The following is a 23,557-nucleotide window of genomic DNA, read 5'->3' as shown; positions in this document are numbered from 1 at the left end:
CCTTCCTTCCTTCCTTCCTTCCTTCCTTCCTTCCTTCCTTCCTTCCTTCCTCAAAATAAATCCTGATCTGTTTCTATTCCTTTTACTTAACTTGGGGATTTACACAGTAATGCCAAAGACGACCCAAGGACTGAGTTCCCATAGGGATTACGGTGCAGGAATTCTGTTGCCCATCACTGCTAATTTGTGGCCACTTATTACTTATCATTATAACAAATGTATCTTGCTTGTAGGATAATTTGCCTTTGCCAAAACCCTCATGGGATAAGGCATCCTTTCCCTGCTTCTGCTCCTGCACCCCTTGGCTTCTGAGGCCTGACCATAATCCAAGCATCTCCTTCTCTTCTTTAAGGCTCCTGTGTTATTACAGACTGCCTCATCAGACAGGCGCCTCCTTTCTGGCGCAGAACAGTCACTGCCCACATCCCTAGTTCCATCGATCGAAACCCGCGGCCCGTCAGGCTTGGCAGAGCTCAGCCAGTTTCCTTTGCTGTGGTCTCCCAGCCTGGCAGGGCTGGGGCAGAAGCTGCGGCAGTCCTCAGGAATCCCGGCAAACCCCTTAATGCTCGGAGGCCCTAACCACAGAGAGAGCGGAGTCGCACTCTCAGACCTGAGTGCAGGGTAAATAAACACAGCATGTGACAGGGAGCTGGCCTGACAATCCTGTCCTGGCAGCTCTCCCAGCATTTGCAGCCTGGCCCCTGTGCTTTCCTCGACATCTTTCTCCTCCTCCTCCTCCTCCTCCTCTTCCTTCACCACCTGGCTGTCTTCACTAAACCAAACAGCAAGCCCCAGGCAGCTGCCGCTTGGCTCCCTGGGTGTCCTGCTTTGGCGGCGGCTGAACCATCTTGTGGCCAGCTAGGCTGACACCGATTAGCCTCGGCATCCCTCCTGGCTGACTATGCCATTCCCCACAGGAGGTGCCCAAATTCGTGCTTTTTAAGTGGGATTGGCTGGCTAAGGGTCCCCCTAGACTATGTTCTTGCCAGAAGCAGATTCTGTGGATAGGAAGGTGACTCCAAATCCTAGCTCTTGGGGAGGCTGAGGGTGTCTTTTGGCTTCTACAGGTAACCTCTGTGCACATTAGAGTGTGAAGGCCCTACATACACAAACACAGGGATGTGTGTATATATCTCCCACAATACCAAAAGATTTAGGTAAGGTCTACTACACATAGACCATAGACCAATTCGCTGAACCACTTGCCCCCGTGGCGGCTGCCTTGCCTTGTCCTTGGGCAGGCACCTAAATACTGCCATATGCAGGGAGAAGGCCACACACAGCTGGATAAGCTCTGTCTACAATGGGATGCAAACAGCTTTAAATCCAACAGCTCCTGCATCTGGACAGAGGCAGGGAACTCTCATATGCAGAATTTGTAAAAAAAACATTTGCAGCTTATGGGAATGAATGAGTCCTGGGACTCGCCACCTTTGGATCCTTGAGGCACCCAGCAGACGGTGTCCTCAACGCGTCCTGCTTGCAGCATTCACAAGACCACATTCAGCATGGCCCCAGATCCCCTGAAAGAGCCAGTCTGAGGTTGGCAATGCCAGAGAATGGCTGTATTTAAAAGTACCAGCCCTTTGACTCTTGTGCAAAGTGATGTGACAGTCAGCTGTACCAACGCTGGGTGTGTGAACGTGGTAAGCTGCCTTATGCTGACTGTCCAACTGACTCTGCCCTATTTGCTCTGAGTGACAGCACCAACCCAGGGTCTTAGGTCGAGAAATATATCATCTCTTACTCTGGTCGTTTCAACAGATTTGAAGCTTCTGGGTATACACTTATCACTATGCTACCTTTGAATAATCTGGAGTATTAATCCGTCTAGACTTGGGCTGAGGAGCCGACCCTCCCAATGTTGCTGGACTCTAGTTCCCATGGATTAAGAATGATGGCAATTGTAGTTCAACATCTCAAGGAGGGCTGGAGATTCCCCAAGTCCTGAGCTAAACTTAGGTCAGTCTTGGCCAGCATTAAAGTTACTGGTGAGAATTTCCTCTGGGGTTTAAGTGGGGATCCAAGCGGAAGACATTGATAGTCCAAGTATCTGTTCTACTGGTTGCTGTGTTGTATATTGAAATAATTTTTAAAGCTTGGAAATGTTACTTTTTTGGACTACAACCCCCAGAATCCCCCAGATATGCTGGTCAGGGCCTTTGGTAGTTGTAGTCCAAAGGACAACTTTTCCAAGCTCCAGGGGAACTAAATTCTACTTTATACTAAACTCAGACCACTGGTGGTTTTAGCCCAGCCTTATCTACTTTACAAGTCCCAACCATATAGTTTCAGATCCTTTAAACTAGAGAATCCCAGGACTGAGCTGCCCCTTGCTGCCCCAGAAGCCAAGGAAGGAGTTCAAGAAAAGCCCCTTTGGCTGGGTTTTTACCTGGTAATTACACTCCGGATCAAGGCAGTGGTAATGTTCCCGGTATTGGTATGCACAGTGAATGTGTCCGCAATGCTGGCTTCCAGAAAACCTGGAAGGGAGAAGGAAAGAGAGAGAAAGAGAAAGAAACATGAAATAAACCGTCTTTTTTGTTTTTATCATTTCTTAAGGGTCATTTGCTTCTTCCCTTTCAATTCCCTTGGTTATACATGAGATCATTTCATGGCTCGCCCTTTTGATCAGCCAAGGCTGATAACTGAATTTGGAAACATTCTTTATGGACAAACCTTCCCAGAATCACACCCAGCCATGATGGACCATTCATGGAGGTATCATCCAAAACTGTAAACCTTTGTGGCTCTGGAGGTTGGATGCCTGCATGCCACGATATGTAGACAGATTTTATAGCACCTTTGAGACTAACTGGGGGGGAAAAGTTTAAAGCATATGTTTTCGTAGAGTTATGATCATGCTACATGCTCATCTACTGAGATGGAATGCCATTGGAGGTCACTGAGTCTAACCTGTCACTAGAGAGGACTGGCCAATTCAACAGATGCCAGACACTCTCCTGAGCACAGAATGGTAAGTAGACTTTCTATTCCCCCCCTCCACCAGTATTCAGATATACCTATATCAGAGTTGGGCTAAGTGTGGCCCCTTGGCTCAACTTTTGTGGTCCCTGAAGCCTTCACCCTCCAAATAAAAAGGCAGTTTTGGCTCCAACCTTCCCAAATATGAGAAAACAGGACTCAGTTTGCAGCAACTGAAGTAAGCGGAGGGCAAAGTGGAAGGAGAGAGAGACTGGGACATATTAAAAGCAGCTGAAAAAGTGGGACGACAGAGGACTAACTGAGACCGTCCCCACCAGACCCGGACAGTTGGAGATTATGCCCCTGACTGACAGCCGTCATCTACCGGTTGCCTTTCGAAGAGCAAGGGATTGGAAGCACACGCAACTGACATATATAACAGAGTTTGCAGAAGCCACCCATCAAGAGGATGAATTGCAGGGAGCATATTGTGGAGCAATTCTGAAGCGACGGGAGACATTTCGAAGGGGACTCGGAGGGGGAAACATTCAGAGCTCAATCGCCATCTGCTCCACGGTTGCAAATGCCAGGCATCACGGCGTGCCTCCCGAGAGCCCCATGGGGCAGGAGCCATGAATTTAGGAGGAAACCAAGGCCTGGGCCCAAGGAAGGGACATGGGAGGGGCGGCGGGAAAAGAAAAGGCGTTGAAGGTTTTGAGTGAAAAATGGCAAAAAAGGGAAACCACAGCAAGCAAGAAGACATTTGTGAACCAAGGGAGGAAGGGGAGGTCAACTGTGGAAAGAGGCAGGCCTCCAGGAGACGGAATGGGGAGGAAGGGAGCAACTGACAGATGAGATAGACATTGCTAAAAAATTAAATCCCTTCTTTGCTTCAGCATTTGCAAAAGAGAGAAGGGGCCAGATGTCACGAGAAGGAGTGCTTCTCTCCCAGGGGAGGCAAAGAAGAAGAGGAGGAGAAAGTGCTGCAGGAAAGGAAGACTGTGGCAGAGCAGGTGACGGAGAAACTTGAGAAGTGGGAGAAACCAACTCAGAAGCTGAAAGAGAAAAGCTGGCCTTGGGAAGACCGATGAACTGGGTGTATCTTAAAAAATGGGGAAAGAGTCCTGGGTATTGCCATCCAAGCTAAGCTTTGGCTCAAAAATTTAGTTGCTTTTAAGTCCGGTGGAAACCAGGCGATCTGATCTCTGCATGGGGACTGAGGAAAGCCAGGGAAATCAAACAAAGGGCAAAAACCCATAGCCGAGATCCCAGAAGTGCCAATTTTTGATAATGCAACTTCTAAAATGTATAAACATTATAAATACAGAAATCTGCATGCTTAACAAGTGTTTATATGATCATTAGTCTGCAAGGATGACATGCACAAGAGAGAGAGAGAAAGAATCCCCTCAAACCCAGCATCCCCATTATAAATGATGGCAGCGGGAAGGGCATGGAAATAAATACTCAACCAAGGCTTGCAGAATATGCCTCCGCTAGGGCTAGAGTCCATGGCCAGGTTGGCCATCAGCTGTTGATATGGGCAAGGAAGGGACAGATGGCTGAAGTCTGCATATGGATCTGAGCTAGCCAGCAGAACCCTGTTGTTGTTGTATGCGTACTTTCATGTTGTTTCCTACTTATGGGGTTTTTCGTGGCAAGATTTAGTCAGAGGAGGCTTGCCATTGCCATCCCCTGAGGATGAGGCAGTGAGAGTTGCCCAAAGTCACCCAATGGGTTTCGTGGCTGAATGAGGATTTGAACCCTGGCCCCCAAAGTCATAGTCCAACACTCAGGCCGCTATACCACACCCTTTTTTGGTGTGTGTGTGTGGCTTCAGGTTGCCTGCCGACTTATGGTGACCGCATCAATTTCATAGCTTTCACAGGTAAGGAATCCCAAGAGGTTGCTTTGCCAGTTCCTTCCTCTGAAGTAGAGCCTCCAGTACTTGGCATTCATTGATGGTCTCCCATCCAAGTACTCACCAGGGCTGACCAGATCAGATGGGATCTGGTGCCTTTAAGGTATATAGGCCCTTTTACCCTCAATTTAATAGGGACAGTGGTAAAGAATTACCTGCCATGTATCTATCTGTGTGTTTGTTTGTGGGGGAATGGGGAACAAACTTCAGGGCAATGGAACCTCCTCCACCTCCCTCCGACTGCTAATAGGTTTTTCTCTTTCTCTGCTCTGCTTTTCCTGACACTTGAAACAGTTCAAACTTATTAATTTTTAAAGGGCAGCATCTGTTTAGCTTCTCAAAACAGCCAACCTTACACACGCCCCACACTTGCTGACACGTGCGGGCCGGCACACCTGCTCCTCTCGCACGCCGTGCCTCTCCCCTTCCCTCCCCACAGTCGCCTCCCGCATTTTTACATGGATACAAAATAATATACATCTCTAGGCACTTCCAAGGCAAGCTGCCCACAACTGGAGGGCTATTCACACAACCGCTCCTGGGGCTTATGTTACACACATACAGGCAGAAGACCTAAGAACAAAAACCATCTCCCTTGGCAGAATGGGTGGCACAGAGATCTGGGCAGGAGGCATTGGTTGCTTGTGAACACAACTATCCCTAACTATCGTCACAGGAACATGGAGTCTGGTGCTCACAGCAAGCTCTCTACCTCTTTACTATGCACAGCTTTCCTGCATGTAGGTAAAAACTCACATCGGCCACACAGTGGAGCGTGTATGTGCCTAACAATCACAAGTGTGCAAATGCATGTGCTCAGCCTCTTTGCATTATGCTCCATCTCTAGCAGGAAACAGGAGAGTTCTTTCAAAGATGCCAAGGAACACATAAGCCAAGTCAATGCATTACAAGGGCAACAAAATAACATGCCGATTATATTGTGTTAATCGTTTGTACCTCTTTCTCCTTTCAATTTCTTCCCCAGGCAAGTCTACTCTACACAAACCTGCAAAGGCTCTCCATCCAGATCACTCAAGTCTGCGAGCAACTTTACCTTCTCTTTCCCTACATTCTACACCGCCGAGCACCGCATCCTTCACCCCAAATGTCTCCGTCATCTTTGGCTATTGTAACCTGGATGTGGGGCCTACACTGCCATCAGCTGAAATGTGCCCATTGCATGGAAGGACTTGGAAAGAACCCAAATTTCTTTCTGGGGTCTCAGCTACCATAGGTCCCTCAACCAAGCACCCAAATAAATAAATCCACTTCCAAAGATAGGTTTTCCTATGCCACCTTTTTCCATGGAGAAATTTCTCCACCGCATGTATGCTTATCCACCGTCATCTGAGCTGTTGTGCTGCAAACATTAATGCTAAATGGGATAAACGCACGATACGAAGTTTGAGTTATTCCTCTAAGGAGACAAGTATTGACAAACCCTAGCACACAGGAGAACAGACTCACAATTGAACACACCACTAAACGTGTTTCCGTTTCACAACGCCTCTTGCTTCTCCATCGGTCACGAATAAAAGTAGTCAAGACAAAACGCGACAGACCGGCGATTCCCAAACTTTGGTCCTCCGCATTTTTGGACGTCAGGTCCCAGAATTCCTGGCTATTGGCCAAGCTGTCTGGGGCTTCTGGGAACTGAAGTCCAAAACACCTGGAGGGCCCAAGACTTTAGTGAAGGGAAATGTTAAACTAGTTTTCTGGAATCACCCTTTTTTCTCAATCTGAAATGCAATCATTAAGTAGTGGCAAGGGTGAGTGAGCAAAGTTGAAAGTACTATAGCTATACTTTTGCAAAAGGAAGTTGAACTGTTGATATATCAGGTATGTCTCTATTTAGGTATTTGAGCTGTAAAAATAGTGTTCTTAGCAGTCATTTTTTTGCTGCATATAAAGGAAGTACATGCTTTTCTATTTACATTATTACAAATATGCTAATAAACTAATTTACAATTAAAGCCTTGGATGCATTTGGATATAATACTTACACCTGCTTTGCTAAATCTTATTTAGAGCACTGGGAATGTTTCTGTGACCTTTTCCAGTTCTACTTAACCAAACCAAACCATTGGTGCAACAGACCTTAGAAAGGCCAAACTGCTTCAGTACCAGTTTTTAACCGGACAGAAGAAAGTCTGATCGATTTCTCTTAAAACGTCCGCTCTCTTACTCCTTTGGACCGTGCCATAAAAAACTGCTTTTGAACAATATTTAGCAAATTGGGATATACATTATTAAATAAATGCTAAAGGAAGGAAATGGAGATGCACACCTGCGCAGAAATCGATGGGTTCGTTTAGAAAGCGTACCTAGCGACCATTGTAAAAATCAAGAATATTGATATATATTGATAACAAAAAGCATTTGAAACTTGAAAAAAACCCCATAAAGATTTATTCACAATCCTCAGCAATCCACGGATCACTGAACGCATCCAGAATAGCAAGCTGTGTGTATGTGTGTTGTGTAAGTGCAAGCGTTTCCAACTTATGGAAACCCTAACGCGAATCTATGCTGGGGTTTTCTTGGCAAGGTTTGTTAAGAAGAGGTTTGCCATTGGTATCTCTGAGGCTGAGAGAGTGTGACTTGCCCAAGGTCGCCCAGTGGGTTTTATAGCTATGCTGGGAACCGAACATAGTTGTAGTCTACCTACACAAAGCAACTCAAATCACAAAAACACCCCGGAAAGCCCAAGACTCAGGTGGGAAGTAACAGTTGGCAATAAGAGCAGGCGCTTGGAATGTATTTTGGGTGAAATGCTCAATGTTGCATAAAATCCTATTATTATTATTATTATTATTCATTATTATTATTATTTTGCACATACAAACTTTTCACAAAAAAGCCCTGAAATCTCTCCATTATTGGAATATGATTTTAAAAATTGTCCATTGGTTTTTTTTTAAATGTTACATGCTCATACGCGAGAACGCTGATCCCCTCCCAAAATATATCTACCTGTATCATTTGGAATAATTTATATCTATATTGTTTGATTAATCTAACCAATTTTAATCAACCATCTGTTGAATGTCTTCATTATATGATATGGGTTTCTGTGTAACTTAATATATAGCCCCTTAGATAGCCCCTTAAAACCCACCTCTGCCTGGTATGCTTTTCCACCAAAGGGTGAATCTGCACTGTAGAAATAATGCAGCTTGACGTCTCTTTATGTGCCGTAGCTCCATCCTACAGATTTGTAGTTTCACACGGTCTTTTGCCTTCTCTGTCCAAGAGCGTTAGGGCCTCCCCAAACTACAAATCCCAGGATTGTGTAGGATGGAGCCATGGTGGTTAAAGTGATGTCAAACGGCATGACTTCTAGTGTAGATGCCCCTTATGTAGACATGCTCCAAGTGTATAGACACTTCTTGCACACTGTTATAACAGTGTTGTTTTAACACACACCAGTTCCAGAAAACATGGAAAGCGCCTGGCGATTGCTACCAAGAGAGCAGGAAAGGAAGGGAAATGAAAAAGAAATATGCCAAGTAGAGGTGGCAGCTTTGTGCCCACATCTCAACACGCTTGCTGTGCCCAGACGCATGCACTATCTGCCGTAATCGTAGGCAACCATACAAGACCCACGCTTGCTTCCCTTCCCTTCATTTGCCACGTCTGCTGCTGCTGAAAAAAGCCCAGATAAATAAATAGCAATAAATAAAACAAATACGGAAGCCAGCATGCTTCGTGCGTGTTTACAAACTCATGCAACGATGATGGCGCATGACGGGGAGAGAGGGAAAAGAAACCACATGAGAAACTAAGCACCCCAATTACAAGTGATGGAGGGAAGTCATGTACATACATATTCCAGCAAGACTTGCACAAGACTCATTGATGATGATGATAATGGAATCCACAGGAAAAAGAAATGTAAATATATTCAGCTAAAAGTAGAGGTTAACAACACACTCTCCAAACTAGCAAAGTAAGAAGCCCAGTTTCTCTGCACTATGTGCAGAACGGCTCATTGTTGGGCAGTTTCTGGCATTGCCTCTTAACAAACCCATTAAGCTAATTGTGCTTCGCTGACACAATCCATCTCTGTCCCCGTTTTAATTTAAGGCTTTGAAACAGGGAGGGTTCTCTCTATTTCCCCCCTTCTTTTTGAAACACACCTCTATATAAATTAAAGGCAAGTGCCTGGTTGACGAGGAGCTTGGGAAAGTTATTGTTTTGAGACTACAACTCCCATCAGAGCTCCGGAGAGGCAGCTGTCGGGCTCCGAGAGCTGTCGTACGCAAATTGGTTCAACTTTTGTGTTCTGTAACCTGGGAGGTGTGACTTTCTTTGCTGAGTGGTCCAAGAGGCAAAACTAGATCTTCTCTAAATCAGCCAGATCCCAAAGCCCATCAGCCAGAATGTGGGGCAAACCCTAAAGGTGGGAAATGGTTGTTCTGGTAATGGTGCCAATTGTCCATGGCATCCCATGAACCATTCAGAGATGCCCTGCATATCTAACACTTGACTCCAACATATCAGGGAGTCAAAGACCCTACTTTTGGTGGACGCAGGGGGACATGGTGGGGATTGTTGTAAAGTCGAGAGACAGAAGCCTACCTGCAAACCATCCAACAGTTTAGAACAGATTCAGATTTTAAGTTGAAGGCTTTCGTGGCTGGCATCCATAGACTTTTGTGGGTTTTTCAGGCTCTGTGGCACCTCTGAAGGTGCCAGCCACAGATGCTGGCGAAACATCAGGAATAAACTGTTCTAGAACATGGCCACAGAGACCAAAACCCCCACAAAGATTCAGATTTACCTGTAAATGCACTGTAAATGGAAGAAAAGCCCAAGCCTCTGAAGGCCAAGGTGGCTTCTCTCTCTATTCTCAAGATGAAGGAAGAAGGGGGAGACTTCATAAACCATGAGGCTGGGTCGGAGCAGGAAGGGTGACGGTGGCGCAGGGGGAGTCAGTGTGGATGTCGGAGAGAAATGGAAAGACTCAGTTCCCACAACTGTTTTTTTTACATTTCATCCAGACAGACAGACGGACAGACAGACGGAGACCCCCACCCGCCTGCCCTGGCAAGACTGTGCCCCATGGCACCCTCCACCCCCCACCCCATAAAACCCAAAGGGGGTGGGCAAGGAAGTCCGCCTACCTGGCAATATATTTCTGGTAAATATTTACATCTTCGGTGACAGCTGGTTTCTCAGTGGTTAATCCGTTCCTAATGAGAAACACACACAGGGCAGAGATGGTTAGCTCAAGGCAGTGTCAGGACATGCTCCAAGACCCCTCACTCTCTCTTTCTCCCTCTCTCTCCAGCGAAAAGACTCCCCTTCCAAGGATACCAATAAATACCAATCATAGGGGACACCTTCATAGACACCTTCCTAGGGACTCTTGCACAGATTCACAGAGTGTAGAGGAAACTACACAGAAGCTCAGTGGCACAAAAGCCATGGCGACCCATCCTGGCTGAAGGAAGTCTTGTGGCCAGAGAGCTAAGAGGGCACTTGAGGTTCATCCCCAACTGCAGTGGAAAGAGAGAGCGCAAGAGAATGAAAGGCCAGAAAGAAACAGAATGAGGATTGGGATTAAGAAGGTGCCAAACATGTGGGCAAGCGCACATCGGACTGCCCTTGATACGCTCTTGCATTGGTTTGCAAGGGAACAAAAATGAACAAAAATGCTGAAGGGGTGTCACAGATGACTGTGCAGCCGAAGTGACCATCTGAGTGGCCTGGCACCAGAAATGGGGAGATTCACATGCTACCATCAATGTGGGAAAGAAAATCTGATAGACACAAGAGGGAGGAAACAAGCCGAGCAACACATTTTGGTTCTGGGGATGTTCCTTTTTTGGCCTCTCTTTGCTATCTCAACTTCTGTTTTATACTAGAGACGGGGAACATCAGGCACTCCAGATTTTGTGTGGTAAAGTGGTTTGAGAGTTGGACTACGACTCTGGAGACCAGGGTTCAAATCCTCACTCAGCCATGGAAACCCACTGGGCGACCTTAGACAAGTCACTCACTCTCAGCCTTAGAGGAAGGCAAAGGCAAACCTGTTCTAAACAAACCCTGCCATGAAAAACCCTCTGGTAGATTTGCTTTAGGGCTGCCGTAAGTTGGAAAAGATGAAGACACACAACAACAGCAACTCCTATAATCTCAAGCCAACATAACTGGTGAGAGAACTTGGGAACTGGGGTCCAACAACATCATGGCAATCAAGGCAACATCTTCTCCATTAGAGTTGTTTCCTACTGACAGCATTTCCCACACACTCACTAATAATGCAAATACTGTAATAAAAGAAAACAGTAGAGAAACAGCATAAATTATGCAAGCCAACATGAGATCTGGGTACTACAAACATAGGATATAGGACAAAAGTTAAATTGTAATATGGGAAAACCCATAGATACTGTCACGGATCATTTGGATATTTGCTTCTCTGTTGACCAGGCTAGTGGCAAATTCCCAGGGTTGGGGAGTAGGGGTGATTTGGGGGGTTACTCCTTGTCCTACTCTAGAGTAAGATATTCTTTCCATAGCTGGAGGGAGATTTGGACCCTAATTTCCTGGAATTCTAGCCCAAGACTTCAACCATGCTTGCTGCCTTGTGCGTTCTGTTACAATTACTTTCCCAAGACCCAAGTCTGCAAGTACTTACTGAAACCCTTGTCCTTGCAAAGGACTCACCTGGGATTTCTGACACCAGGAGAGACTGAAGAAACCCAACCAGGCTCTAGATATTCTGAATACATGCCCAACGCCTGACAGCTGGCTTCAGCCATTAGCTGCACATTAATTCCAGAAGGGGAGCAGGCCCAGAGGAGGGCAGCGGAACACTTTACAACCTCACTACCCCTCTATTTTTGTTAAAATCCCACTCACACCAGGGTCCGCGCAACAGAAGAAATGTGACAGATGTGGTCCGACTTACTTAACGGTGGAAACCGTTCCAGTTGTGATGGAATCCGTCTTGGAAAAAGTGGATTTCAGGTACTCTGGGGTGTTGAAGGGCAACGAGACGGGCTGTTCGGGTCCGGCCACCGGAGCACTGCTGGGGGTGCTGGGAATGGGAGTGGGAATCAAGCTGGGGGCTGGAGCTTTGACCGGAGTGAGCTTTTGGATGTTCCGGATGTCGTACTTGGAGGGGCGCCCCACCTTCCCCGTCTTGAAGGCAATGGCACCTCCCATGTCTGGGCTGCCTTCGCCGGGCTTGAAGAGGTGCAAGTACTTGACGTTCTCCAGGTCATACTTGGAGGTCTTCTTGTAGGTGTTGCCATTCTGCGGCCGGAGGCTCTCACCCGTCTTCAGCTTTTGGATGAAGAAGTCATACTTGGAGGCCCTCGACATCAGCCCTTGCATCTGGGAGCTACTGGGGGAGGGCAGAGGCAAGATGGTGGCTTTTGTCTCCGGCAGGAGTGAGATGTCGGGCGCTGGCAACCGGACGGGCTGCGCCAAGCCCATGGGCGATTCCTTGCTTAGTTTGCTGGTCAGCTCTTCGGCCTTGGCTGGGTGGATGGGCCAGGGCACTTGCTCTCCAGCCTTCAACTTGCGGATATACTCCTCGTACTTGGAAAAGCGGGCTCTCTTGGCCACAGCGTCCTCGCCGGCGAGGGAGGAGGCGACAGCGGCGACGGCTGCGGTGGTGTCTGAGGTAGCAGCGTTCAGCTTTTCAAAGCTAATCTTGCGAGCCAGCTCGTCCCGCATGTTCTGGTCATCGTAGCCAAACATGCCCAGAAATTCATTCATGGTGGTAGCGGCGTAGTCCCGCAGAGACGAGGCTTCCCCTGGAGTAAGCGAGAGAAAGAGAGAACGATATCTGTCACTCCAGAGGATAGGTCTCCCATTCCCCTCCTAACACGGCGGTCGCGATGGGACGGCGGTGGCACACGGGGGGAGGACAAGAAAAGAACATGATCTATTGACGTCTGGCTCACTTGTTCGGTTTTACGACTCTTAAATTAATTTGTTTTTTAAAAAAGTAATTAATACTGGGGTAAAATAAAAAGAGTTCATCAATGCCAGGAAAATCAATTTCCTAAATGTTCTAGCCGATGGCTTTTCAGTACATTAAACAAAGTTTCATAAATGTCTCTGCACTCTTGCCTTGGCCTAATATGACGAAAAACAGTTGTTTTACTGGAAGCGAGGTGCTGCCAAACATGCCAAAGGCGTCACAAGCTTCCCTTGCCTGTGCGAGGGAGAGTGAAGGGGGTAAGGAGGTCCCATTGCCTAAAGAAATGTGGGGTGGTGGCGAGCAACACAGAGAGCGCAAGGGAGGAGAAAAGGTTGAGGGACAACAGCGTGGATGAACAAGATGTGCAACTGAGGAGTGGAAATGTGACTGGTATGTGGTGAGGGATGGTGAGGAGGAGTGGCACCAAAGAAGTGAGAGGCAAATCAGGCCATGGAAGGACAAAGATCAGCTGAGGCGGTCAGTGAAGGAGGAAGGGAGGGAGGCAAGAAAGAAAGGAGGATGCACATTGCTTTCAAGACAAACGCGGAGACCCATTTCCCAAGGACCACAGGAGAGTGCATCTTCCATTCATCTATTGGAGCTTTGGAAGCTTGCAACAAGTACATGGTGCATTTCGGTTGGCCAATAAAGATATCACTGTTTGGTGGGTTTTTGTTTGGATTTGCTAAATGGCCAACGCGGCGACCCCTGCGTATTTTCTAAACCAGTGTTTCCCAAACCTTGGTTCTTCAGATCTTTTAGACGTCAACTTCCAGAAGCCCTAGCCAGTTTTGCCAACCATCAGGAATTATAGGAGCCTAAGTCCAAAAGGTCTGGAGGACCAAAGTTTGGAAACCACTGCTCTAAACAGCGGGATGAAATAATGGCACCAAAACAACTAGGGTTTCTCTCCTCCTCCCCACACACTATACAGGCAGAGTTCAGTTAACAAAGCCTTGCACAAAAATATTCCTTTTTACACATTCTTTTTATGCCCACCTAGCCCTCTCTTTCTCCCTCATCCTCTGAATAGTTGGAAACATATTTCTGCAGCATCAGCATAGGGATACTTCTCCAGTCAATTCTACTCTAGCTATGTGTGTCTGCCTACAAAAGGCAAGGTGAACAGCAGCTAACTCCAGAATCCTGGCTATCTGTGAAAAGCAAAAGAGAGAGACAGAAAGTCTTGAAGTCCATGCTGCCAAGAACCCACTCTCCCTCAATATGGCATATCACACTTTTGGTGTGTGTGTGTTTGTGTGCAATTCAGAATGAAGGTTCAAACTAAATGCAAACCCTGAGACGTGACAATCTGCCAAGTATAGACCGGGAGCCGTTTGTTTTCCCTGGCATGGAAAGTTGCACATATTTCTCCATCTATTATTCAAAATATACATTTTTCAAATATATATGTATTTTCTTTACTCATCCTCCCATTGACTACTTGTGTGTGTTTTTCCAACGGAGGCAATGTTTCAGAGGCGTGTTTCAAATGCATGCAAATTCCCTGGCCACATTTTTCTTTTTGTGGGCACTCCAATGCAAGCTAAAACTGTGCTCCCATCCACACATATGGTAGTCTTGGATTAAAATATAAAACCAATGTTGTTTTCTCCTTTATCTCTAGACATAGCTTTATTACCTGCTAAACTGCGAGGCTGAATGTGTTGCTGCTGCGTGGCTTGAATGTGTACTTAGAGCAACAGGCATTTCAACAGCTTGTTTGCAGCTGGGGCAACAGAAATGACCAAATGGCTAGTGGCTGGTTCCAAAGGGGTGCCCAAAGGCAGGTTGATGCTGCCCACCTCGGCCCTACAATGAAGGCACGCAAAGAGAGATGCTATTTTTCTGGGTTTGTACCTCTCTTAACACCTGGCCGTTTATTTTATGTTACTTTAAAGAAAAAGGAGAAGGATTTTATCCTGGCTCTGAAACGGCCCCCGAGGAGCCCTCCGTTTGGCTGGTCAGTATGAAGGACGGGCTGGAGGTCACTTTCTATCAGCGCAAAAGAGGAGATCAAGACTGCGCTGAGCGGCTGAGATGGCATTCCTTCTCTCAGGGCACCTCCTGATCCCTTCCCGCAGAATGAAGATTTACTGTGGGCAGGAGTCCCTCAAGCCTCCCTCCGCCAGCCATTCATTCTCAACTCCCTTGCAGAGAGAAAAGGAGACGGGAAAAGGCAGCAGGAGGGCTGCCATAAAAGCAAGGGAGGATCTGGAATTAGTCATACCGCTGAACATTTCAGCACCGTCCGAAGCACAAGCCTTCCCAGATGAAGAGGCACGGCTCAACCAGCTGCACAGTCCTGGCTTTGCATGCATAGATCTCAGCTTCCATCCCCAAAAAGACCCTGCAGAACCACTGCCAGCCTGAGTTGGGATTGCTGTATACTGTATACTTGACTATAAGCTGACCTCACGTATAAGTCAAAGTCAATTTTTGGACCAACATTTCTAGATTTATACAAGAGTATATATGATAGCTTAAGATGTAGAGAGTACTGTGTTAGGCTGACCAGTGTCTCAGAATAAGGCAATGCGTACTGTTCCTTTATCTGAAGTGAGGGAAAGTCTGTTCCAGAGTGTAGGTCAAATCCAGCTTCTCTCAGCAAGGCTTAGGGAATGGAAAGGATAGAAGATGGAGGGAGTGCAACTTAGGTGGAAGTCAAACCCCATCAGAGTTTCAAGCCAGGGGAAGTAGAGAGGGCAAAAAGACCTTTGGTGGGTCAGGGGCTGGTGCAAGTAGATGGGACATAGCCTGAAAATGGTGACCCAAAAGAAGGCTGCCAGCCTCCTACTTCCCTCTCCGTTAAAGCAGGCCTGCAAATGTCTTTAGAAATCTCAGCTTTCAACATCTGGGGACCCACCTGTGCCGCTTCCTCCCGCATGCCACACTTGTGAGCCATAAAGCCTGAAGGGTTTCCTCCGACCTCTGTACCCTCGTTCATTTCCGTGCCTTTCCCAAATGTAACCCTAGAGCCCCAACAAAAAGCCCCTAATCCTGTACAATTCCCGGCTCTCTGGGGTCTAAGATCCCAGGTTCCTGCTAAATCCGTCTTCCCCAATTCTTGCTTTTCATCTCTCCCTGGACCTGAAAAATAATCCTTTCCTTTTTTGTAGACACACACATGCACAGCCATCCACCAAGCCACCTCCAACTCCCAGGGCCCGGTGTGGTGAAACCTTATCCATGAGAGGCTAAAACCATACCGACAGAAAGAGAGAGGGAAGTGGAACTATGTATTGCTGGGTTTAGGGACCCCTGGGAGGACAGAGCAGAGGGAGACTCTCTCTCTTTGGAAGGCCAGAGGTTTTCGCAGAAGGGCCCTTGCATAGAGGGATACTGCTGTGATACCTGGCTCAGGCCACTCCAAGGTTTAACATCCCGAAGAGTAAGAGACAGTGCTCTCCTACCCTCCAGTATTTCATGGATGTAAACCAGGACACATGTGGTGGTCAAGCAACATCAGTGTGTGGTCAAGATGACAAAAATTATTAATAAGGAACAACATGCAAGCTAGGAAATGCTTGTCGCAGTTTGCTTTTGCCTGAGCCTACTGGGAAGAGAAAAGTCTCTCCCTCCTCTCCTTCCCCCTGAACTGAATCGAATGAATGCAAACTACAGTGGTCCCCCCACATTCCCTGCAGTTAGAGCTGAAGACCCCATGAATGTGGAAAAAGCGCCAATGAAAAAACACTGTTCTTTTTACCAGAGAGAGAACACGTTTCTAGGAATCTCCAGTTCCTCCAGTGCAACTCTATGGTCAGCATCTGCCAGACGTTGATCATAGAATTGTGTTGGAGGACCTAGAAATGCCTAGAGAAGTGTTTTCTGGAACGTCTAGGTTCTCCAGCACAACTCTATGATCAACTTCTGGCAGAGTTGTGCTGGAGGACCTAGGGATTCCTAGAGAGAATGTATTCATCAAATCCACAAAGAATCAAATCTGCAAACATGGAGGGCTGCAAATGCGTATTTGAACCCAGTTTCTAGCAACTAAAGCAAGTTGAGAAGAAAAAGAGAAAGAGGAAAGAGGAGAGGGAATTCAGGACATTTTAAAAGCAGCTGAAAAAGTGGGATGATAGAGGATTAATGGAGTTTTTTTCCTGCCAAGTCTGGACAGTTGGGGAATATGAATGCTCTTTCTCCTCTGCAACGCTGGAATGTCTGGGATCAAGTGCCAGGCACTTGTTGGGCTCTTGGGTCTTTAGGGACCCTCGTCAAAAGCTCCCGCGGCCTTTCCCTCCCTTCTTTCCCAGCCTCGGCTTCTGCCGGAAGGGTCCCAACCGTCTCCCCCCGCCCGGGGTTTTGATTCTGCCACCTGTCCATTTGTGGGCATTGCCAAAGATCTGAGCGCCTGCGTGCGCTGGTGTGTGCATGGCTGGCGCACCGCCAGGCTCCTATCACAAAAGATCCGGAGTTAGCAACCGAAGGGAAAAAAAAGAAAGGGAAAGAAAAGAAAAGAAAGAAAACCCACACACAATCCAAAGGGGGCTAAAAATAGCCCACAGCAACACACTATATATGGAAGGGAAAGCAAAACAGGCCGAATGGAGCAGGAGCCTTGGACTCTGGGGATGGGAAGGGTCCCAAAGAGAGGGTTTTTCTCTCTCCTTATTCTGAATTGGGGAGGAATTGGGATATTGCCCCTGTGCAAAGGAGAAAGGGCATGGAGTAATGGAAAGCATATGTCCTGGATGTCATTGTGCGGCAGGTTGTTGGGATTGGTCATGACCCCCAAACTGTGCCAGTCTCTGATATACCTGTGGAAAGATTTCTTGTGGCATTTGCCATTTTCTTGCTGTTGGAATCATAGAGTTTGAAGAGACACCAAGGGCCAACCAGTCCAACCCCATTCTGCCATGCAGGAACTCACAATTAAAGCACCTCCAAGAGATGACTATCCAGCCTCTGTTTAAAGACCTCCAAGGAAGGAAACTCCATCACACTTTGAGGGAGTGTCTTCCACTATCAAACAGCTTTTACTGTCAGGAACAACAGAAATAAACTCTTCTAGAACATGGCCACATAGCCCAAAAAACCCACAAAAAACTATGGATGGTGGTTATGAAAGCCTTCGACTTTACAGTTCCTTCTAAGGTTTAGGTAGAATCTCTTTTCCTGGAGTTTGCATCCGGAGCCTCAAAGGTGCTACACTATTTCTCTGTATACGAATTCTACAGACTAACATGGCTATATCTATGAAGGATGCTGATCAAAAGATGCTCTGTGCATCCTCTTCCTCATCTTGGAAGCTGGCATCTCAATTTGGGTGGGAACCTCTGTCAATCTCGACTCACAAACGCAGCGTGGTGTGGAAAGCCAGCCATGCCATATGCTACTATTTAACTCCCAGTGGGCTGCCTCTCGGTGCTGCATTCCCTCAAGTCTCCCCCAGAACAGGATATTTTTGGGGGGTGTTCACAGATATCGGGACCAAACAAACTGGAGCTTGTTGGAGGGGAGGCAGGAGTGGGAAGAAAAATTAAAACCAACTTAAGCGCCGCGTCCAAGCTCAATCACCTTGCGCCAGCGTCAGACAAGGGCTTTTCCTATCAAAGGAAAGTGAAGGTCACACTTTTCCTCATTGATCTTGCAATGTTTGTTAATTACTCTGTCACTGATGTGGCGAAGGATAATTAAACAGCTCTGTTTATATCTTATATGCATAATTATGTGCGTTGCCACTGAACTCGCGGAGGCTGGAGAAGAGGGAAGGGGACAGATGAACGGAGATGAGTTTCAGCTGCTATAATAACGGGGAGGGTTATTTGGGGGGGGGGGACCGGAGGGGAGGGAGGCTCAGACCCGCAGCGCACAAAAGGGAGAAATGTTGATGGATCAGGGAGGCAGGGGGGTTGTCGGAGACATGGCAAAGAGGGCAAGGTGTCGAGCAAAGTTATTAAACCTGAATGGGAGTTGAGACTTCATTTGAAGATGCCCTTCTCCTGGGGACAGGAGGAGGAGAGACGGGAGACACTTCTCGGAACTGCAGTATGCTCAGCTGCCTTTTTTAACAATCCACTTTTAGTAAAGCTATTCTGAAATGCCCTAAAATATTGCCCCCTCTTGCCTTCTTGTCACTCAGAGGGTTTGGAGACCCAAAGATAGGTGCCACTATCTTTTCTCAGGCTTCTGGATGCTTCCCAGACCACTTTTAACCAAACAAAGGCCAGAGAGGCGAAGGAGATGCAAAAGATGCTTCCTGGAGTACTGTTAACCAAACAGTTAAAAGTACTCCAGGAAGCATCTTTTGCATCTTCTACACCTCTCTGTCCCCTTGCAATCCAAATGGCTCTGTTCTATGCATGGCAAAAACCATAGCTGCACCTCTCTGCTGTTGGGAGAATGTTTTAAGTGGCTCTATGTTGGACCTACAACGGAGGTGTTACAAAAGCACCACCCTGCTATGGGATCCAGCAATGTGTGGATGGGTCCCTCCCATCTCATTCAGTGAATTTGCTGGATGGCACTGAAGACAAAACAGGCGTCCCCTTCTTGCCCGCTATATGCTCACCCACAACAGTTTTCCTTCCAGTGCTGTGCGGTATTTTAGCCCGCTGGGTTGAATAATCCTAATCCTAACCTCAACCCTAACCACCACTGCAATTCCCTTTATGTATACAGACATAAACACATGCAAAAGTGAGTTGCATTTCTGCCTTATCTAGATGGTATGAAAAGATCTGGGCAGAGAGCGGAGGGAGTTCAGGGAAAAAAGGACGATTGCAATTTGAATAACGGAGCATTAGATCAGCTCTTGGGGAGGATAAAGGAGCTGGGCATGTTCATCTTGGTGAAGAGAAGACTGAAGGTGTGAGATGATGGTCTTCTTTAAATCCTTCAAGGGCTGCTACAAAGAGGAGGGTGCGGGTATGTTCCCTGCTGCCTCGAAGGGTAGAACTAAAGTCTTATAGTTTTATGTTAGAGGAAGGGAGATTTGGATTGAACATTAGAAGGACTGTCTTGACAGTGAGAGTGGTTCAACAACTGAAGCAATTGCTGGAAGAGGTGATGGGCATCTTCCAAAAGAAGCTTGATAGCTACCTGCTAAAGATGCTTTACCTGGTGATCTGCACTGAGCAAAAGATTGGACTCAATGACCTTTAGTGGCCCCTTTAGTAGGTCCATCCAGGGAAAAAGGTGGCATATAAATGAAATATATAAATAAAACTATGATTCTAGGCTATACTGGCCCATCTCTCCTCTCCTTTTGCCAGCAGGCACAAATGCTTCTTTTCAAGTAAGCTTTTAATACATCATGGCACCACATTGGGGGCCTTTGCCTGGTATGTTTTTAACGGTTTTACATTTTGAACTTAGTATTTTTCTAGGATCTTGCTTTTTTGTTTGTTATATTAATGCAGTGCTTTAATTATGTTTTTAAAATGCTGTGTTTCTATTACTGTCGTTTTTAGCTTTCATGAGCTGCCTTTGGTCCAAGCTGAGAGAAACGTAGCATACCATTAAATAAAGGAATAAATATTAAGAAAGAACAAAAAGACCAATGCCAAGATACATGTCTGCATCACAGGGGGAAAAATCCACGGACCAACTTAGAAATGCAATATTGTGTTTTTTAAAAGAAAAAAGTCTATAAAGTGATAGTAGTAAGGAAAAAGAAAAGGCACAAAAGGCTGAGAAGAGAAAAGAAGATGACAATCCCCAACGGATCCTTTTTTAAAAAGCAACTACTGAAATAGGATGGGAGAAGAATATGAAAGAAAAAGAAAGGAAGGAAGGAAGGAAGGAAGGAAGGAAAAGAAACGAAAAGAAGGCAGGACGGTTTTGTGTGACAGATTGAGAGAGGGGAGGGGGGAGAGGGAGGGAGGGAGAAAAGGAAAAGCCAAGGAAAAAGCAAAGACTCGTTTGTTTTAATGAGTTTGGTTTGGCAGGTCCAGCCCAGCTTGTCTTCAGCCAGAGCAGAGCGAGAGCAGCAGTGGATTGAGGTGTCACGGCCGGAGCTGCTGCTCTTTGTCACAGAGCCAGTGGCAGCCAAATTCCTCCGGAGGGGAAGGCAGAGAAAGACGCCGTCTCCCACGTGCCGCCTCCTCTGCCAGCTAATCTCCCAACCGCGGAGGCACACCGTGTCACTCTCCATCTCCCTCTCACCTTCAAGAGCAAGCCAAGCCACCCAAGGCCTGCAAACCAGAGGAGGAGAGCCTCTCCGTCGGATGCTGCGTCTGAGCGTCACGCGGAGGGAGCAAGGATGCTGGCCCTCCCATTTGGGAAAGCGCACTAAGGATGTAGACTACTTGCAATGTGCATTAACAATGCTCTAGCCATGAAAAGTGCAAAAGAAGAATAAAATAGAAGAGGGAGGGAGACAGAATCTTCCTTTGGGTTGTTTAGTGATCGTGTTTAAGTTTCAGCAACATGTATTACCCCTTGCATTTCTTTATACGGTACTTAGAGCTTCTTTTCAGTGTCCACCAAATCCAGGAGCTGTAATTTGTTTTTTCAATTATTTCAAATAATATTTTGTCTATTGGCAAAGTCATCTATTCCCTAAAATATGTGGATTGTACTCATTTAGAAATAAATGTCCAGGGCAAAACTGACAGTTTTAATGGCACTGTAATGTTCCAGTTAACAATCTCTGTTCTTTAAGGAGTGTTGTCCAATCTCAGAGGCTTGGATGTTGTTGTATGTGTAATGCATTCTAGAGAATACACTGTGATGTTTGAAGGGCGTAAAATACACATATGCACGCACACACATGTATGTAAAAGAACCCAAAATGCTACCATCCATGGTCAGTTGTAAAATGACATGTCTTACACAGCCACAGTTCTAGGTGAGTCCCAGGAATAAACCATGATGCTCCCAAAGGAAAAGTCATCAAACCCCAAAAGTGTTTGACCAGGAATTACATGGTTAAAAATCCCTTCTTTCTTGCAACCTGAGTGATATCATTTACTTCCAAGTGGAACACTTCCATACCCTCCAACATCTCCCAGACGGAAACTGCGGCATGTTTGGCCAAGCAACATCATAGTGTGGTCAAGGTGACAGAAGCTATTAGTAAGGGAAAATATGGTCTGTTTTTGCCTGAGCCTTTTGGGAAGGACAAGATTCCTCCTTATCCTTCCCTCTGCTGAGCTAACTGAGAGCAAACTGCTTTGAATTGGGTTTGCAGCAATTGACATAAGCTGAGGAAAAAGGGGGAAAGTGGGAGGAATAGAGAGAAACCGGGACATTTTAAAAACAGCCGAGAAAGTGACAGCAGAGGATTAATCTGGACTGTTAATACCAATTTGGGGGCATCAGGAAAGTATGAAGTTCTCTACACCATAAAAATAATGTGAGAGAGATGCTGCCTAAGGCGGCCATATACCTGAGGTAGCTGCTCCAACCAGCTTTGGACCCGCTTCGCTGTTGGGGGCCCGGAAGGCTTCATCCTTCGAAGGAGGCCCATCCGAATCCCGATCGTCCAAGAAGCTGCCATCTTGGGAGCCCCTCTGCGGCTCAGCTTCGTCCCCATTGTCCTCTTCGTCGCTGCAACCCTTGGGCTGCACCATGTAGACGCCCTCGGGGGGCACTTCTGCGCCTTCGGAGCCCTTCAGTGCTTTGCTCTCAATGCGCCCCAGCAAGGAGTCCTCGCTATACTCGCCGTTGACCCACTTTTCAATCACTTCCCTTCGCTTGTCCTCCTCAATCTTCTTCACGCGGCCCACCCCCTCGGGAAAGTCGGCCCGCAGCTCCTTCGCCGCAGGTTGGGTGACATCCTTGGCGGTGGCGGCGGTGGCGCTGGTGCACTCCCGGCCCAGGAGAGTCTTGTCGGCATGTACCTGCTCGGGCCCCTTATGGTCAACGACTACCTGGCGGCTGAGCTTGGCACAGATTGCGTTGAGCTTCAGGCCACCTTTGCGCTTGGCAGCCATCTTGGGGTTTCCTGAGGATGCGTCAGTGCATATAGTTCTTTCAGCTGGAGGAGGAGGATGACAAAAGAGAGGGAGAGAAAAAACAAAGGAAACAGAAATTAGGAAGAGGAAACTCCTCAAGAGGAAGTCCACATCAAAAAGCTTTTAAGACAATTATACTTCATCTGAGGACTAACTCATAGCAGCAAATTGGCTGGAAATGTTCTACCGCTATTATATAAATGTTTGACCACTATTAGAAATACTTCTGTAGCTCTTCCCCCCACCTCCAAAAATACTCAGGAAAGAACACATCACCCCTTGTTTTTATTTTCACAACTACCCTGTGAGGTAGGATAGGCTGAGAGTTTATGGCTGGGTTGACCAGGGATTTGAAATTAGGTCTCCAAGTTCAAATCCCTGCCCAAAACTGTAGTCTGGATTCCTTCATCTATCTTCATCCCAGCCACTGGTCATGCAATTGGGATGATGGGATCTGTAGTCTGACATATGCCAGGCACCCAACGAGGGGAGCCTTCTCTAACACATCTTCTCCCCCATTTTATTGCTTTTCCTCCTCACTGCCTTACTATAAATGCAAGGCAAGCAGATTCAGGTATTTTTTTTGCTGGGAGACCTGTATATCCCTTTTCCAACCATAAAACTCTCTGGCTGATTTCAGGGAAGGCTCTGTTCCTCAGCCTAACAGTTTGTTCCATGAGTCGAAGATCTGGATCTGATCCATGCTCAAAGGAAAGGCCTACCACCAGCTTTTAGCTGTTTAGATCACGCTCCTGAGGTTATTCCTACCAGCCAAATTGGGAAGGTTGGTGGGCACGATTCAGGACCTTAAAATCGTTCTACTTACTGTAGCCTTTCCCAAAGAGAATTGGGTGGCTATCTGAT

General features: G+C 46.8%; 1 protein-coding gene across 2 annotated transcripts in view; it reads right to left on the bottom strand.

Annotated features, from left to right (window-relative positions):
• CASZ1 (castor zinc finger 1) overlaps positions 1-23,557 on the bottom strand; it is a 248,152-nt gene that overhangs the window by 30,525 nt on the left and 194,070 nt on the right. For both annotated transcript variants that reach the window (XM_042479516.1, XM_042479514.1), the window contains 4 exons: positions 22,126-22,716; positions 11,766-12,618; positions 9,973-10,041; positions 2,393-2,483 (listed from right to left, as the gene is read on the bottom strand). In XM_042479516.1, the coding sequence (XP_042335450.1) occupies positions 2,393-2,483; positions 9,973-10,041; positions 11,766-12,618; positions 22,126-22,716 (1,604 nt within the window). The remainder of the gene's footprint in view (positions 1-2,392; positions 2,484-9,972; positions 10,042-11,765; positions 12,619-22,125; positions 22,717-23,557) is intronic.

The sequence above is a fragment of the Sceloporus undulatus genome, chromosome 7, assembly GCF_019175285.1.
Source record: "Sceloporus undulatus isolate JIND9_A2432 ecotype Alabama chromosome 7, SceUnd_v1.1, whole genome shotgun sequence".
In the NCBI taxonomy this organism is placed as follows: Eukaryota; Metazoa; Chordata; class Lepidosauria; order Squamata; family Phrynosomatidae; genus Sceloporus; species Sceloporus undulatus.
Note: the sequence above shows the minus strand (reverse complement) of the source record. Positions and strands in the feature narration are given on the sequence as shown.